The sequence below is a fragment of the Maylandia zebra genome, linkage group LG7 (genome assembly GCF_041146795.1).
Source record: "Maylandia zebra isolate NMK-2024a linkage group LG7, Mzebra_GT3a, whole genome shotgun sequence".
Lineage (NCBI taxonomy): Eukaryota > Metazoa > Chordata > Actinopteri > Cichliformes > Cichlidae > Maylandia > Maylandia zebra.
In genome coordinates, this window is record NC_135173.1 from 16,456,899 (window position 1) to 16,474,872 (window position 17,974).

Here is a 17,974-nt window from a genome sequence, read left to right on the forward strand (position 1 = left end):
CTAAATTTGACTAAAAGCTGAGCCTGCTTTTAGTCCAATTATACAGTATAATGTGGAGAAGCTGCTTTTGTTTTGGGATTTTGTTTTTTGCTTGCAAGATTTTTGAAAGTCTTAAAACGTCTGAACCATCCTGGCCACTGTCCTACAAAAAATGCCAATTTGCAGTCCAAACGTTCAGATTCGGCTTAATTAATACAGGATTCTTGCAGTCGCACAACAGCACCAGCAGGGATAAAATGTGACGGAGAGCCCGGGTCCAGCTGCGCACATACTAAAGCCATTTTCCTGTTGACTGCGCTCGCCACGTTGGTTCACCTACGTGTGTGTCACATTCTTCTGCGCACCGCAACGTTATGTTTGTGATGAGGCGGGAAATGGCGTCCGCAGACATGGTCGATCTGTGACTAGCTACTGAGCGACGGACACAGCTGGCGGCAACAACCACGGCCCGATCTTTGTCCGTGGCCGCCACGGTCGTGGCCGAGAGCTGACAACGCTGCGGGACGTTTTGAAGAGCTTCCTAGATCATCGGTAAGCATCGAACAACGTCAACATGTAAACAAAAAGGCTTGTCCCCCCCGTGAAAGCCCGACTCCTGCTAGCTAGCAGCTAACGTTGGCTACCGAAGGGGGCGTAGTCTCAATTGCTAAAGATGGTTACGGGAGCGAACAAAATGACGCGTTAGCCACAGCGAAGTTTGCTTTAATTACCTTTATTTCACTGAAGGATTAAAGAGTAATTTCCATATTACCTATAGATATGCTGTCGGAAGACACACTAGAGGAGTTTTTTGAAGCGGAGGGAGTAATGTCACGAAATGGCTTTTGCTGCCTTTGGCGTTTTGTTAGCTTGCAAGCTAACTATAGTTTGGTTAACGTTAGCCACAGAACCCACTGACAGACAGCGCCTGTTTTATGCTAGCATTAACAACAGTTCTGTTAAGCCTACAGGTGTCAGTTCTGACTACGTAAAGTCGGCGGTGGGCCAAATAATGCGGGGCATCAGCGTCAGAGCGGTGTTGTCTGTGTAGTATTGATGCTAAATGTCAGCGGTTGGCTAACGTTAGCGGTAGCTGACGTCGTTGGCGTTAAGGCAGCCCGTCTGATGTTACATAACGTTAGACAGCGGTGCTGTTTGCTGTCAGATCTCATTCAGCAACAACTTAGCAAACATATATAAACACAAAGCCTATCCTCTAAGCAGCAGCTAACCTCGGATAACTCGAAAGCTTCATATTTTTGCTAACTTCTGCTGTTTACCACCCACTCCGCTGACCGGTCCGGCTTACACGAATTTTTTGTTTTCATAACTTTTCTTTCATTATACCGGAGTCGAGTGGCCGTGACAGCTAAAAAAAAAGGCAAAGGTATGCGTTTCATCTGAACTAATTTGATGAGCTTCCTTAAGTTACTCAATTGTCTGCACACATTTTGACTAGATTGGTGGTGAAGTGTCCATAAATCGTGGGTTTTCGTTGCACAGCTTTAGCACGCCAATAAAAACGCATTTGACTGTATCTGCGAAGGGAGACAGAATGAGGATGTGAAAACTGTAAACATAAATAAATACAGCTTTAGGAACTTGCTTCTTTGCTATAGTAAACTAGAACCACACACAGTCATGTCAACGTATGTGACCTGTATTTACACGTATTTCATAAAACAAGAATTTGCGTTGGAAACTGAGGGGAATTTAGAAGCTGCATCAGTGTTTTTCGTGCATTTAAAAAAAAAAAAAAAACCAAAAAAAAAACCTGAAACACATTAAAGAGGTTTTTGGGTAGAGCTTAAAAAAGATGGTTAGCTTTGTGGTGTATTTTTATTTTTTTAGTATTATTTTGTTTAGAAAATAAGCAAGAAAGAACATAGATGAAGTAACTCAGTCTTAGCCCTTGCTGTACTTGCATAGTAACGCCCAAAGGCCAATTTTTTTTTTTTATTTATTTATTTTTTTTTAAGCCAGGAAAAACCCTGACACAGTTTGTCTGCCGAAGAGAGAAGTTGCTATATCCTGCTCAGCACAAGTCCTTGTCAGGATAAGAAATGTTTGCTTTGTGTTTATGTAAAAAGTCTTGTCTTGTATGATATTGGCTGGGCAGCAGATCTGAAAACCTATCAGGATTTTTAGGCACATGGTTGGAGAGGAACTTGTGCAATTTCCTGCTGTTTCTGACCTTTTGGTAAACAAAAGCCCTTTTGATACTCAAGTAAATTAAAACACCTTTTTTACAAATTAAAAAAACAATTTAAAATAGTGATAATTTTTATGTTTTTATCACAGTCTAGGTTTTTTGAGGGGGTTTTCTTGGGGGGGGGTAGAGTTTCATGTACTTGAGTGTAACTTGCATTTTTGGTCATAAGTAATGGGGACATGCACGATTCCTGTCAGAGCGGCAAAGCACACTTTTTTTTTTTTTACCATTTATGGATGGATTGTGTTTACTGTTATAACACAAAGGATTGAGTGTCTACCCTTTGTGTTTGAAGTGCAGTGTCAAAACCGCTCAGTCGACTTAACTCCATCTTTTCCTTCCTTGTCAGATTTTTCTATGTGACGTTGGTACATGATGAAGCTGAGAGTGCGTAAAGCTCCTCAGCAGCCGAGCGTAGGCCATCAAACCCACCCGTCCCAGGCCAAAAGGAAACACTGTGAAGTGGAGCCATCGCCGGTGAGAGGTCGAGGCAAAATGCAGAAGAATGAGACAGGCCTGTTCTCCACTATCAAGAAATTCATTCGTGGAAATGCAGTCAAGGTAAGCACAGCGTTTTTTTTTTTTTTTTTTTTTTTTTATGTGCTTCATTCTGTGCTTCATAGTACGGCGCAAGAACACACACAGCTACTTAAAAAAACAAACCAAAAAGCTGATAAAGGGAAGCTGTGTCACGCATGTAACTGTTAGTAGTGTTTTTAGCCATCGAAACAGCAGGTTTACAATTATTTTAAGTCTGACTCAAATTACTGATGTCCACACAAAAGTTAGATATTTTTGTCTTAGACTGCTGAAACCTCCTATAGGCTTCAGTGGGTTCGTTAATTTTTTCCACGTTGTTTAGTTTTACAGTTTCCACATAGTGCTAGTTTGCTTGGTTTTTATTTGTTTTTTTTAGTTTTCATTGTAAATTTTTGTTAATATAACACAGGTGATGAATGTCAGGGGCAAGATCTAAAAAGTTCAGAATAGGGATTATAATACAAGCACAGCGTTCATGCTATGCAGGCATGTCAGCCTTAATAAACACATACACTAATGCATCCTAAGGTGTATATTAGTTCTACACAGCCAGGTTTTCTTTGTGTCTGCTGGCTTAACAATACCTTAAACCCCAATCAGAGATAAACTTAAGCTTTCTGCTTGCACGCTCACGTAAAAGGGGCGGCGTTTGCCCACATCGTTTGACTCTTCTGCACAAAAATGGTTCGATTTAGCACCACTCATTCCAATCAGAGACATTTTACTCTGTAAAAAAACATGACAATATCACAGTAAAATGCAACACTGCTGCTTACAGGAATACAAGAAAATGCAATGCTGCAGAAAATCCCCAGATCTACTGAGTTCATGATCATTATTAGCATACTGTGGAGTAAAGTAAACATGTTAATATCTTTGCTGTTTTTTTATTTCCGACCAAGCAGCCACACATTAGAGCTTGAAACCTTTAAAATGCATCTATTAAAGCATCAGAGGTTACTCTGTGTGTTTGACTCTGACTCTGTCTCACAACCTAATAAATTAGACTTGGAAATCAGTTTAGTTTGCCACCAGATTAAAGTGAAATCAATTTTATTGATTGAATAGATATCCTGTTTGATAAACGGCCTAATAATGTAACCATAATCAGTTTTCTGGTCTGTGTTCTAGTAACTGAAGTTCCAGCAGTGTAAAACAGGTAGAACAGAATGTAAAAAAAAAAACCATGTAGACATTTTCTGCATCACCAGCTGCATGCAAATGCAGTGACAATGTCACACATTCATTTCAAAGGAGGGCTTCATTTAGTGGTGTTGGGACAGTTTGACTTAACAAGTTGCATTGAGTTGAGTGTTCTCCTTTTTCCTGTCAGTCAAAGCACTTTGCACACTCTGTTTTTACCCCTCAGCCATAAAAAGGTCCATGGGGTTTTGTTGTCTCCCTACTTGGCAGACAAAACTCTGTGTGTGGCATGTGCTCACGCAGGTTTGTGAAAGTGATAACTTGATAATGTGCCATTCATACCATAGGTGCATCTACTATGTTTGAATTTCAGTGATCTCAACCTCAAGGTCAGAGGTCACTGGGAGTTTGATTTATAAGTGCATCTACTAGGAAGCTGAGGGGTAGCACTGGCAGCTGCCAGTATTGTTATCATTGTTATGTCCTTAGAGGGGTACTACAAAGCAAGTTTAGTGGGTTAGTGAGGTATGTCAGTGCACTGACTTTTAACAGATCATCCTTCAGTTTTCTTCCATTTATTTGATTCATAGTGGTGAGGCAGACTTGAGGCTATCGTAGAGGTCATGGGGTAGAGATGGAGTGTACTCTCGACAGATTGCCTGTCTATTGCAGGGTTGACCCACACAACCATTGACAGTCACACTCAAACCTGCAGCCAATTTGGAATCACCATTTAACCTAACATGAATGTTTTTGGATTGTGGGGGGAGGCTAGAGTACCCCGAGAGAGCCCACGCAGACACAGAAAAGGCCCCGGGCGGCCAGTGGATTCAAATCTAGAACCTTCTTGTTACGAGGTGGCAGTGCTAACCACTGAGCACCGTTCCGCCCCAGAACAGAAGTCACATTTTTAATCAAATGTCATCACATGCTTGTAAAACATCCACATTGAGAAATTAAAGATGCGCTTTCTGTGGTAATGTCATGGCAACTGCTTTCAGTGCTGCTAAATATATTTTGCATTGCAACATGTTAGTGATTTGCACACTGAAGAAGTTAAAGCTGTGGAAAAATGTCAATTATGTACGTTTGTAACTGTGTGTGTCGTTTCTTTTTAGGTGGAGCAGGATATTCCTGCCAAGCGGAGTCGTATTGATTGTAATCCCGACGGTGATCTCATTACTTCAACACCACAGACTAGAGGCCTCTCTAATAAATCCGTATCCAGAGTTTGCCGGAAAAGTCCAAATAAAGGTATGACAGACCAGTCTATAGAAGCTGACCATAACAATTCGCATATCTTTCATGTATATTCTGCAGTTTTATAGCTCTGTCTTAAGAACCCTAAAAATTTTACAATAGTGTCAACAAACTAAAACCATGTCCTTTTTCCCCCTCCTTTTTTTTTTCTTCTTTTCTTCAAAAGACACCATGACCTGCCATAGTAAACCAATTAAACCAAACGGTAAACTGGAGGCCCCCGTCGACTCAACGAGCAGCCCACCACGCACCACCCTCCTTGGAACCATCTTCTCCCCAGTCTTCAACTTTTTCTCACCAGCAACTAAAACTGGTAAGAAAGTCCACAAGTATTCTGTAGCCGATCCACAGGTAATTTAGGCTGAATTAATAAATAATAAATAAATGATAACAAACAATCATGCTGAAATATCATAAACTGAATGGTTTTAGGGGTTTTTTCTGAAGAACCAGCGATATATGACTGAAAGCCACATCTTATTTGTATTCCCTCTGTTAAGCCACTCCTGGCTCTGATTCTCCCGGCCAAGCCATGGAGGCAGAGGAAATCATGAAACAGCTGGACATCGAGCAGGCTGAAGAGATGCCGAGCAGCACTCTCACATCCACCCTCACATCCACCGAGGGCATCGCTCCGTGTCACACTGCTCCGATTTTACCACAGAGGCTCCACATTACCTCCGATACAACCATAGAAGAAGGAGAGATCGTCACTGAAACTGACATGCCCCCGTTAACAGGTACGACCACGCACGTTAGGCCTAATCCTCCTTGAATTTAAAACTTAATTCACATAAACAAGGACAACTTCACAGTAGAGGCTTGTTATTTCTCAGAATCATTGCATTTGAATTTCTCTTAAATCTTATGTGTCTCTGTCAGCTCCTGGGTGTATGCCAGATGGCAGCTATCCACACTCATTACCTGCAGTTCCAGCAGAACCCTCATACGATGAGGACTGGGAAGTTTTCGACCCGTAAGTTAATCAATTTTTTTTTTCTTTTTTTAAAACAAACTCTAAATTTAATATAAATCCTTTCAGTGTTAATTAAGTAAACATTAATAGACTTGGTGCTAATAGAATAAGTGCTGCATTGTTGTTAAATTTGAGCTTGCACTTTGCGCAGCAAACCCTGTCTTTGTTGAGTTTTGTGGTGTGATTCCACTTGAAATCACATTCAAGGTGACTTTGTATGCTGGTGTTGAGCTTGTTGTGAAACTTTCAGCCACCAGGTGGCAGCAAAACCACACTTTTAAGTCTGTGCATCGCTCTGCGTTTACTTCACTGGAGGATACTGTTTGCTCATCCCCGATTCCCCCAGTGAAGATTAAATATTCTCTTTGTTTTCCTTTATTTTTTTTTATCCAACATCTATAAAAGAAACAGTAAATAAGTTATATTACTATTAAAGGTTCAACTGGGACATTTAAATACTTGTGATTTTTGACTGTTGATATATTTCCTTTTGGTTTCTTTAAATTCGAGGTACTTCTTCATCAAGCACGTGCCTCCGCTGACAGAAGAGCAGTTAACACGCAAACCGGCGCTGCCTTTAAAAACACGCAGCACACCAGAGTTTTCTCTTGTCCTTGATCTGGTAAGCAGCAAAATGTCCCTTATGCTTTCATCTCAAAATAAAATAAAAAAAAAAGACTCAAATTAAAGACAACAATAAAATAAAAATAATTTGTTTTTTTCTTCTCTTGCTTCCAGGATGAAACTCTGGTTCATTGTAGTTTGAATGAGCTCGAAGATGCAGCTCTGACATTCCCCGTGCTTTTTCAAGATGTAATATACCAGGTACAGGTTCAGCATCATTCCCCAGTTTAAGAGACTCACTTTTTATGGCTGTTCCTAAACCTTCTGTCTCTTGATCTATTTTTTCTTTTTTTCTTTTTTTTTTTTAAACCTGCAGGTGTATGTTCGGTTGAGGCCCTTTTTTAGAGAGTTTCTCGAGCGCATGTCTCAGTTGTACGAGGTAAGAGGCATCTTTTGTTAGAGTGCATACGTTTGTTTAGTCTGGCCTCCTCTCAGATTCAGTATTAGTCATTTATTGCTGTCCATTAAAATTTCAGATTATTCTCTTCACTGCTTCAAAGAAGGTCTATGCTGACAAGTTGCTCAACATCCTGGATCCGAAAAAACAGTTAGTAAGGTCAGTGGGAACGTGCATCCAAAGATGAACTCTGCCTGCTTTGTAAGATGTCTGGTAGCTGTAGAGTAAGAGAGGAAATGAACAGGATACAAACCTGTATTCATTCCATCAGAGTTCACCAGCTTTATTCTGTAGTCATCCTTAGGAGAAGATCCAAGATGAACATTTAAAATATCGCTCTTGACACAGGAAAAAAAAAAAGGAACTTCCTTGATTTTTATACCAGGTGTACTATCCAGTATTCAAGTTCTTCGTGTTTCCTTTTCCAGTAAAACTAACAGCAGGTTTTCTTTACTGGAAAAGCCATAAAGCTCCTCCCCCTTCCTGGTTGTGTTGATTTTGTAAACAAATCCTTTGAAGATTTGTGTTTGGACTTCTCAGCAAGCTCCGTTGTTGTTTAGAAGAGGTTCAGTTTATCAGGCAACCAGCTTGGTTGTGTGTCGCTCCTAAGCAGAGCCTATGCACAGCTCTGGAGAGTCATGAGGGGGAAAAAATCAGTATTCCCCAACTAGTAAGGCTTCTGGCTGTTTCGTGTATCTGAACGGCAGCAAAACTTTGAGCTCCGATCTTTACATCCTCTAATTGCACCTACACCGCAGCTAAAGCCACTCTTTTATTAGCACTTGCTCCGACCCAGCCAGTCAGGATGCTGATTAAACAAGGACCTAAACCTAAAAAAGCCAGAAAGGATGTATCAGATGACGATGTTAGCAACGAACTCCAAACCGAGAAGATGGAAGAAGCTAGCGCCCAACAGACCAAGACTAGTGTTCTGACTGCAATTGAGTTGTAAGTGATTATTGGGGTTGCTGGTAGTCGCTGGAAAAACAGTTGCTTAAGGTCCAGTCACACAGGTTTGCAGAGTGGTTAGTAACTCCCTGGCAACAACCTGTTGCTAGCATAAATGTGCATTCCCCAACTGATTGGCAAAACCCTCTTTGTGATTGCTTTGGCAGCTGCAGTTGTAGTTTGCATGGAAGTTATGGACCTCTCTACAAATGCTGTTCAGCAGCTCTGCTGGCTGTAGTGAAGCTGTGAAAAGTGTAACACAAACCAGAAATTGAGATCATGTTGCCTTCAAAATAAAAGTTTGAAGGCAATGTTGCCTGTAGCACTGAGCCACAAATCATATTTTAAAGACTTTCTCCAATTCTAGTTAGTGTTGCACTTTTCACCATTTTGCTATTGCTGGACTTGCTTGGACTAAATCTCTTTTTTGCAAATATTATGTATCAAAATAGTGTCTTGTCAATCACGAGTTGTTAGTCAGTAAGCATGCAGTTTCCCAGTCATACCCACCTTGCATTGGTATTTTGGCAAACTGATGGTGGGTGTCATTCATTTATTTATTTATGATTAATATTTGAAGGTCATCACTTGCACATAAACATGCAGCTTATATCATTTTTCTCACTCATTCAAGCACAACCAGCATTACTGATTTGGTCCTCTCAGCGTGTCCAGTGTTTCATGAATATATTATTCTGAAAGCACCATTCACTCCCTTTTCATTGTTTCAAACAAACCAATCTGAAATGCCTGTCGGGACGCTTGCATTTGTTTTTGGGGTTTTTTGGGTTTTTTTTTTTTTTTTCATGAAACATTTATTAATTTCTTTTCCTTCTGTCACCTTACCGCCAACCTCGGGACAAATGCACAGTGTAAATCATTTGACCCTTTGAATTTTTCTGTAAGCATCATTAACTTCACCAGAGCTCTTCTTCCTTTGGTGTTATTTTCTCGGAATAAATCTGTCATGCTGCATTTTTCTTTTTTGCTTTCTTTCTTTTAGACATAGACTATTTCGTGAGCACTGTGTGTGCGTTCAAGGAAATTACATTAAAGACCTAAACATTCTCGGGCGGGATCTTTCCAAAACTGTAATAATCGACAACTCACCCCAAGCCTTTGCTTATCAGGTAAAGTTCTTACACCAGAAATTATTTTATTATTAGTTGTTTATTTGTTTTTTGTTTTTGTTTTTTTAATGAATGAATTCATTTTAAACTGCACTTTTATCCATGATTTTGTGTCACATTGATCTAAACACGCGTTTTTGTTTCTTTCAGCTTTCCAATGGAATCCCCATTGAGAGCTGGTTTGTGGATAGAAATGACAACGAGCTTCTAAAGCTTATTCCTTTCCTCGAGAAACTTGTGGAGCTGGTATGTACTTGGACTTGTAAATATTTGCATCTGTGCATTCACACCAGTGGAAAATAACCACAGCTGGCAGTCTGCTGTCACTGTTCCACCCACTCTTCACCACACGCAGAGTTAGCTGTGTAATAAACTTACCAGTTTTATATTTAGTGTTGCTAATAGAGAACATATAAACAAATATGTGTAAATTATTTAAACAAACCAGTTAAGTTTCTTACTTTGCTACTGATTCATTTAACTGAGTTTCAGTCTGTATATCTGCATTGGTTCATGGTTTGAAAACCACTGCACTGTACCAACAAAATGCTGCGTATGGCTGCTGAAATCGCAAATTTTGATTGGCTAGAAAGCTGTAGTCTAACTCTTGGTTAGATAACAGCTGTCAGTCAGCTGTCAATGGCTTAATTTGGTGCCAGGTTTAGTTTTGTGACCAATGCATTTAACCACAAAAAAGGGAAGTGTCAACTCAGTCAACAACGCTCACATTTTAATATTAGATTTTTTTTCAAAGCTTTGTAAGTGTATAAACCCAGTCAGCAAAGAGAAGGTGGTCTGAGAGGAAGTGCAACCAAAAAAGAGCAGAAAGTAAAATGGTGCAGAGAAGTTTTAGGTAATGTGAGTAAAGCAGAGGAAGACGGACGTGAGAGGCAAACATTGCTATTAACACAGCACTGTGTAACATTAACTCTGCTGGATTGACATGCTCAGTAATATCATGATTAGAGCTGGGCAATAAAACGATAACATTATCATGCAAAAGGTTTACTCAATAGTGATATCAAACATGGTCGGTATAAAATCGATAGAGCTCACTCCATCCATGTTTTGACGGACAACACAAAAGGCCATTGACAATAAGTAGTGCCAAGACAGTCATGTGGGTAGAATAACATCAAAGCCACACAGGTTGGGTTGACGTACACGGGGTAGGAGAGACAGCCGGCAGCAGCACATGAGCTTATATTTGGGCTGCTACACGCATTGCGCTAAAAGCTCGGGCAAGGTAAAAGACGACATGGCAACAGAAAATGAAAACTCAGAACAGAGTAGTGTGCGCTCCAACACTGCAAACTGTGTTGAAAGCAGGTTTCCACAAAGGCCAGGTGACAAGGCATGATGCCAGTAAGCAGAGTCGAAAATGTCAGATTTAAGAAGCTGATTAGAGAAACTGAGCCTGTTACCAACTTCGTGGCTATAAACGTTTCTCTCAGACGACTTTATCCTGCTACATGTGGAGAGAAGAGGGAGAGATGAACAGCTTTTTACTACCACAGCGGATTAGTGGTGGAACGAGTCACACATCTGATCCATGACTGAGGTCTAAGGAGCTTGGAAAGAAAAAAGTGTCTGGACTTCTTTAAGTTGCTTGAAGACGTTTCACCTAGCCCCACCTTATCCTGTAATTTACTGAGGTCAGATGGCCCAGGCTGTGAGTGGGCATTAAAGCGTCTGGCGTCTCATTAGGGGGTCCATTGTCCCTCTTCAGGGGGACACTCCCACAGGGCTTAAATCTGGGACTCTCCACCATTTGACCCTAGAACTGAAGAAGCTTCTTGGATGAGAGGTGAAACGTCTTCAAGCAACTTAAAGAACTCCAGACGCTTTTTTCTTTCCAAGCTCCTTAGACTACAATGACCTGGATGACTGAGAAGCTTCACAGACATCCATGACTGAGACTCCCATTGATACAAAAGTAGAACACAATTGAGTGTTAGTTTTGCTTATGTTCTCCTTTTATGTATATTTGAAAGTTTTTAAAAATTTGTACTGATATGTTTAGTATTTTCTGTTTGTGGAGTTAAAATGCTTTACCTCTATACTGTATTTATTAAATTTTTTGTTGTAATAGCTGCTTTATTTTTTTGGACCTGACCAAAGAATTTAGTGTTGCAGTTCGTTTTTGTTCTTCTGTAACACTTGAAGGTTTTTCCTTGTCAGAAAACCCATGTCACATATTTAAAATACAATTGCACAATGTAGCAGCGCATTTATCATGTTCAACGGCTCAACCGTAAATTTTAACATCTCATTTTGGTGTAAAAGGGAACCTTTGAACTTTACGGAAGTAGGGATTTTAATTTTAACGTGATATCAGTATCAACTGAAAATATTAGCAGCCCAGCTCTAAACACATTGCATTTAGTGAAAGTTTGTCTTTACTTGTTTCTCGTGCAGAGAAGAAGACATCCTGAATGTGTGATCAAAATGAAATTTTAATAATTTACAGTTTTTAAATCAGTCTCACCTTGTCTGTCTCGTCCCAGAATGAAGACGTCAGACCGCACATCCGAGAGCGGTTTCGTTTGCACGACCTCCTCCCTCCAGACTGAGGTGCTAATGTTCATTTACAAGATCGCAGTGGAAGAAGGAAAAAAACAAACGGACTCATAGAAGGATGTCTTCAGTGGATTCAGCTCTGAATGGCAGTGTTACATACACAACATTGCCATTATTATAATTTTTTTTAAGTCGTACAAAAAAAAAAGAAAAAATGAAAATTATGCTCGAGTCCACAAAAAAAGTCCTGGATGTTTCTCCACACACACGCACACACACACACACACGCACACACAGTGAAGGCAGACTCAGAGCAGAGGTTTCTTAGCTCACTTGTTTTCAGTGCGACCTTGCAGACGGCCTCCTGGAAGGTATTTTGTCATTTGACAAAACTGAATGTCACAGTGTTGGATTACAAGGACATTGTTGGTTTCCTCCTGACCTCCAGTGGCCAGTCAAACCTGTAAAATATTCACTCTATTTGCCTGTAAATATATGTACATAATTGTTTTGTTTTTTTGTTTGTTTGTTTTTCTCTGAGGTTTTTAAGTCCTTTTAGTTTCACTTCAGATTTTAGTATGTACTCTGACTCGGTTGCTTTTTTCTTTTTTAACTGATAAAATGTTGTTTTGTTTGAACTTGTTGATAAGCAGCTGCTTTTCTGTTGTATGCCTGCATAATTCCTGTGATGCTTTACTCCATTACATGCAGTCGTCTCTTATAAGGTGCAGTTTAAAAAAAAAAAAAAGAAGAAGAAGAAAAGAAATGAGTGTCTTTGGGAGTAAAAATTTTTCTGAAATAATATTTTAAAGCTATGAAATGTAAGATAGACTAGGGTCTCAAATGAATACCAACCCATAATGGCAGAATCTTAATTTTGGAGATTTTTATTTAAGAGTCCGCTTCTGGTTGCGACATTTTGATCGTCCTCTTTGACAGGAGGGGTGGGTGGGAGGGTGGGGTTCAGGCATCTTGCACTTTGACATCCAGCCCTTTGTAAGTTGATGTAAACTCTTGTCACTTTTCTACACAGATGTGTATCGCCTAAATTTGTTATGTGGGGGGAAAAATGAAATTGTAGCACCAGCAAATTGCCAACATGTTTGCTTTGAATCTTCTTTTCCAAGACGTCTTGTATGTGGGATCTTTGATGTAGGAGTCACGAGTTTTATTGACTTATTGAATGATCACTCCTGGTGTATTCAGTGTTACTCAATGGTTTCCTTGAAAATAAATACATTTTTATACGACACAAGGCTTCCTAGCAGTAACTGAGATTTTAGTTTGTTCAGCAACACTTTTTTTTTAAAGATTTATTTTTAAAGTGAAGACAGCTTGCAGGATTATGCAAATTGATACAGAGGTGGACGAGTGAATGTGGAGATGCTCCTCTGGGATCAGTGCAACAGGAAAGAGGAGCAGGAGTTCTTTGGTTTGCTTTTTCTGATCAAAGCATCATTTTGATACTTAAAACGTTTTTCTTTTTTTAATTTAAACTTTATTTTGTTTCCTAGACCTCATCAGATGACATAACCTTCAATGTTTTTGAAGGTTATGGGGACTAGACGGGGCATATTTATCCTATATGGGCTTCTCTCCTTTGGCTATGTCAACGACTAAGCAGTAGGACATGAGGACTAATGTGTAAAAAGATTTAATTGAATAATTAAAATTAAGTGAGAGAATAGCAGCTAACGTTAGCTAGCTGGCGTATTATTTAAAGAGGAAGAATAAAATTATTAGTATTATTAAAAAATAATAAACCTGTGGCTCTCTTTCACTTTTGTCCTGTCTTCCTCCCCTCGTCCCCAACTGGTCTCTCAGATGGCCACCCCTCCCCGATCCTGGTTCTGCCAGAGGTTTCTTATTGTTAGAAGGGATTTTTTTTTTTTTCCTTCCCACTGTCTCCAAATGCTTGCTCATAGGGGGGTCATCTGATTGCTGGGGTTTTATCTGCATTACTGTAGGGTCTTTACCTTCCTTTTGTAATGCACCTTGTGTGCATTATGTCTAGCCTCTTCATATTTTTTTTAATTGTAGTTTTATCTTCCTTTATTAAATTGTTTCTCTGCACTCAGTAAACCTGGACGTGTTTCCAATTCGCTATGTTTCTCGTTTGTGGACCATCATACTAACAGTTCGTATGGATCCAAATGAACATAGAGCATATTAAGAGCCAAAGCTAAAGAAATCCTTTTCTGTCCTCCAGGATTTTACACAGAACATTTCCTCAAAGTAAAGTCATTAAATATCTCTTGTGGCTGGGGTTATTGTGGGCCTTTTTTTTTCATTCAAAAATTGAATAAAAAGTAATGCAAAACGGGTTTAATATCCAAAGCGGCTAATTTTAATATGTTAACTGCAGCATAAACTACAATAACACAAAACAATTTACCTTTTTGTGACTTGCCGAGGACTAAGTATGTTTCTGCAGCAGTTTGTCCTACTTTTAAGCAGATGTTTCCCTCTTCAAAAGGAAAGAAATGACATACAGCAGCTGCAATGTCAACTGACAGACACCCAGTGAGTGCGGCCATATTTTACTGGCATGCACACAACCTGCGAGATTTTTCATTCAGCTAAGAACCTTGTGAGGCGTCCGGATGAGATAACCTGCTGATTTGTTAAACCTTTTGTTCTTTTGGGAAATGGGACATTATCTGATTACAGGTGCACACCGAATTGCCCCTTTCAGAGGTCATGTGACTCCGAATTCACCTTCATCCGAGTTTATCTAACAATGTTCGGACGGAAGACTTGTTTCAAAACAAAATCGCACTGTTGATAGCGTGGAGATAAGACGTGGGGATAATTAACCGTATATTTTAGACTAAATCCATCCATCTATTGGCTGGTGGTGGTGGGAGGAGGTTGTGGCTCATAAACTACGAAGCATGTGGTGTGACAATGCCGGGGTGCCCGGGGATATAAAAGGTGCAGACAGGCGCTCTCCCCTCAGGATAACGTCAGGTCTACCAACGATGCGGATGCTGCTATTTCTCAGTGCGCTGTTGGGGGTGTTCGGGTTGGAGAAAGCGTCCCCCGTGGACACCCAGCAGCTTCGGGCCCTTCAGTGCCCGCCCTGCGAGCGGATACACTGCTCTTCCCGGCGGGCGCTGAAGCTCCAGTGTAAAGGGGGCGTGACGACGGGTGTCTGCGGATGCTGCCCCGTGTGCGCCAAGACGGAGGGGGAGACCTGCGGGGGGACGTGGGACTACCTGGGGAAGTGCGACGAGGGGCTGGTGTGCGTTTTTCAGGACTCGGCAGCTGCCAAACCAGACGCAGAACGCAAAGGGATCTGCAAAGCAGGTGAGATTGTAACCATTACTCTAAAATGATGACAAGCAGCCACTGCGCATCAGATCCACGGGTGATGCTTTAATCACTCGTGAAATGCAATAGTGGGGAAATGAAAAGTTTTACAGCAGCACAAAAAAAGTTATCGAGTTGTTCTGATTTATTCACATGTACAGAAACCATCATGCTAATTAAAAGAAGGCTCTGTAAGCAAGAATGCAATATTTAACTCTTCCTTCTGGAAATAAAGTTGGCGGGAACTACAAAGGCGCTAAAATCTTCTCTAAACGCGTAAAATGCACTTGGTGAGATTCTTTGACTGTAAGTCTGTGTAGTGGGAATGGTGCTGGTGCGGTAAAATCTGGTTTATAAGCTGTGAAGACTGATAGTGTGGTCAAGGCTTCCTTTGAATCAAAGGTTCCTCAGCCATAATTACTCATCTTATCTGTCCCCGATGAAAAGAAGTGTCACCATTATCAATACGATATCAGACCTTTTACAGTTTTCCTGTCTTTTTTTAAAGTCTGACTCCACAATGCGGGACTCTCATTCGTAATTTCTTTAAATCTGTGCAGTGATTGAACAGCTGGATGCAGAGAGCTGCCAACCAGAGTGCACCAAGGAGTACTGCCAGGCCAACCCCTCTGCAATCTGCTCTGCCAGGTGAGCCCCCTCTCCATCCTCTTAATGCCACGTTGTTTTTGTTGTTTTTAGCAATAATCAGAATTTCCTCGTCTGTAGGTCTACATCTCTGCAGAATAAAGAGTGCCAGGGCTCCTGCCAGCACACGTCCTGCTCCAGCTGTCTGCTGCTGAAGCGTCCATCGTGCTCTCAGACCTGCGCCCCGTCCGATTCCACCTGTCTGCAACACTTTGGGAAGTGTGTGCACAATCACCTGACTGCACCTCACAGTCCCATATGCCACAACAACCTCCAGGTAAGGAAAAACAATAATAATAAAAACCAAACTTTTCCCTGTTTTTTCTTTTTTCTTCTTCATTGCGCTCTGAATCCAACACGGTCTTTTTTTCTCTTTGCAGAGTAACTGCGAGGGGCATTTTGTGTGCTTGATCCCGGACTGTCCGAGCTCATCCAGCTAAGAAGAAACCAAGAGGAACACTTGTAGCAAAACGTGAAGAAAGGCAGCTATGTTTAAACCCTGTGAATATCTCAAAACTACTTAATCAACAATTACTTTTCGCCCCCTGCAATTTAAATCAAGATTAAAACCTTCTACTTTTTTAAATTCTATACCATCATGTATTGACTTTGCTCTATTTATTTATGGGGATTACCAGGCTGGATCTGCACTACTCTAGCTGTTAATTAATGCTGTCCAGTGATGTGCATTGCTTTATATGACGTTAGACAGTTGGCATAATCACTGTTTGTTTTTACGTGTTTTCTTGTATCTTATATGAACTTGTGTGTCACCATAAGTGTTTAATTCATGTACCACAACATGAAAACCTACCTGCTAAGTAAACATATGTCAGATTCTCTCTGTCACCTGTGTGTCAATTATTTAATTAGATCTCAAATTACTGGATATCATTACCAGTGATTGAATATTCTAATCCATATTCTTACAGTTTCAGCTATAAAATACAAATGCAGTAAACACATTATTTATAAAACACAAACTAACACAATACTTTACAAACAACCTGCAGTTTTTGGCCAGACCAGTAAATCCACTGCATAAAAAGAGCCCACAAACATGTGATAGATCTGTATCAGTCAGTCTACTGCCATAAAATATACTGACCAGCCACTTTATTAGGTACACTATACTAATACTGCTTTGGACCCACTTTTAGTTAATACCAATTTAATTATTTATAGCACAGATTTGACAAGATGCTGCAATTATTCCTGAACTCATTGTCATGCTCTTAAGCAGTTTGAGATGATGTGAGGTTTCTGAAATGGAGCTTTATTATGTTGGAAAGAGCCATCAGGAGATTGGTGCACTGTGATTATAAAGGGATGGACATGAGCAGCAGGAGTACCTGGTACGCTATGGCATTTAAAAATGCTCAAAGTGTGCTGAGAAAACATCAAATCACCACCAGCTTCAACTGTTGATCCAACTCAGGATGGATTCATGATTCATTTGTGCAGTTTATGCCAAATTTTGACCCCACCATATGAGCGCTGAGATACTCAGAGCAAATTCACTTCCTCCTTCTAACGCTTGATTTGAACTTTAGCAGGTCATCTTGACCAAGCAGGGTAAAGACAACCTGCTCCATGTGGTTGGTGTCATGTGATTGGCTGATTAGATATTGGTGTTAACGAGCAGCTGAACAAGTATACCTAATGAAGTAGGCAATGAATGTAAGTGAGGGTTTTGGAGTTTTGGAGCAAATGTTGGCAAAGATAACAAACATCATACCTGACTGCAGACCTGCCTCAAGTTCAGTCCTGCACAATACACGTCTTTTACAGGGAAATATTAAATTGTTAATGCATGAATTTTTTTTATGAAGAAAACAAAGTGTGAGGCACAAACATTTAGTGGAATAATACAGATTCCCTTTCTTCTGATTGCTTCTCATTTTGGGAGTTTTTTCCTGATAAACAAGTTGAGCTCCCTCTACGGCTGCTGCCCCCCTCACAGTTGATGGTTATTGAATAACAGACAGTTTATGAGGCAGCAATAATGAAGCCTGTACATAAAGGGAATAAAGTGTGGACCAACAATGGGCAGTTTGTTCTGTGGCCTTCAAATGTGAGCCATTTCTGATGAACAGAAGCAGTTTATCTGAAGGATTTCGCAAGACGGGAATGGTTTTTAAACCAAAACAATGGCCTGCAATGTCTTTCATCTTCTTTCAAACTTGTTAGTAAGCTGCATCCGTGACGTAATGAGACATCGGAATAATATCTGATGTTTAATTAAAGTACAGAGATTTGTGCAGCATAACAAGTACACCTGAGGAAAC

General features: G+C 40.3%; 2 protein-coding genes across 3 annotated transcripts; both read left to right on the forward strand.

The window, feature by feature from the left end:
- The first annotated feature begins 208 nt into the window (after positions 1–208).
- On the forward strand, positions 209–12,984 carry ctdspl2a (CTD (carboxy-terminal domain, RNA polymerase II, polypeptide A) small phosphatase like 2a). Of its 2 annotated transcripts, none has more exons than XM_014410207.4 (13): positions 209–531; positions 2,541–2,752; positions 4,993–5,128; positions 5,301–5,447; positions 5,635–5,874; positions 6,017–6,110; positions 6,621–6,732; positions 6,849–6,935; positions 7,051–7,113; positions 7,211–7,290; positions 9,083–9,209; positions 9,360–9,455; positions 11,717–12,984. In XM_014410207.4, the coding sequence occupies exons 2-13, from the start codon at positions 2,564–2,566 to the stop codon at positions 11,780–11,782; spliced, it is 1,437 nt and encodes a 478-aa protein (XP_014265693.1). In that variant the 5' UTR covers positions 209–531; positions 2,541–2,563; the 3' UTR covers positions 11,783–12,984. The 2 variants fall into 2 exon arrangements, with proteins under 2 accessions (XP_014265693.1, XP_014265694.1); XM_014410208.4 differs by lacking the exon at positions 209–531 and adding an exon at positions 649–1,366.
- Positions 12,985–14,349: 1,365 nt separating this feature from the next.
- On the forward strand, positions 14,350–16,388 carry LOC101479022 (uncharacterized). Its single transcript, XM_004567789.5, has 4 exons — positions 14,350–15,038; positions 15,602–15,689; positions 15,768–15,963; positions 16,067–16,388. The coding sequence occupies exons 1-4, from the start codon at positions 14,624–14,626 to the stop codon at positions 16,124–16,126; spliced, it is 759 nt and encodes a 252-aa protein (XP_004567846.3). The 5' UTR covers positions 14,350–14,623; the 3' UTR covers positions 16,127–16,388.
- The last annotated feature ends 1,586 nt before the right edge of the window (positions 16,389–17,974 follow it).

Coding starts and splice junctions, on each gene's coding strand:
- ctdspl2a (XM_014410207.4), top strand. CDS start 2,564: ATGATGAAGCTGAGAGTGCGTAAAGCTCCTCAGCAGCCGAGCGTAGGC. Junction 5,129..5,300: donor CCGGAAAAGTCCAAATAAAG/GTATGACAGACC, acceptor TTTCTTCAAAAG/ACACCATGACCTGCCATAGT. Junction 9,456..11,716: donor TCGAGAAACTTGTGGAGCTG/GTATGTACTTGG, acceptor GTCTCGTCCCAG/AATGAAGACGTCAGACCGCA.
- LOC101479022 (XM_004567789.5), top strand. CDS start 14,624: ATGTGGTGTGACAATGCCGGGGTGCCCGGGGATATAAAAGGTGCAGAC. Junction 15,039..15,601: donor CAAAGGGATCTGCAAAGCAG/GTGAGATTGTAA, acceptor AAATCTGTGCAG/TGATTGAACAGCTGGATGCA. Junction 15,690..15,767: donor TCTGCAATCTGCTCTGCCAG/GTGAGCCCCCTC, acceptor CCTCGTCTGTAG/GTCTACATCTCTGCAGAATA.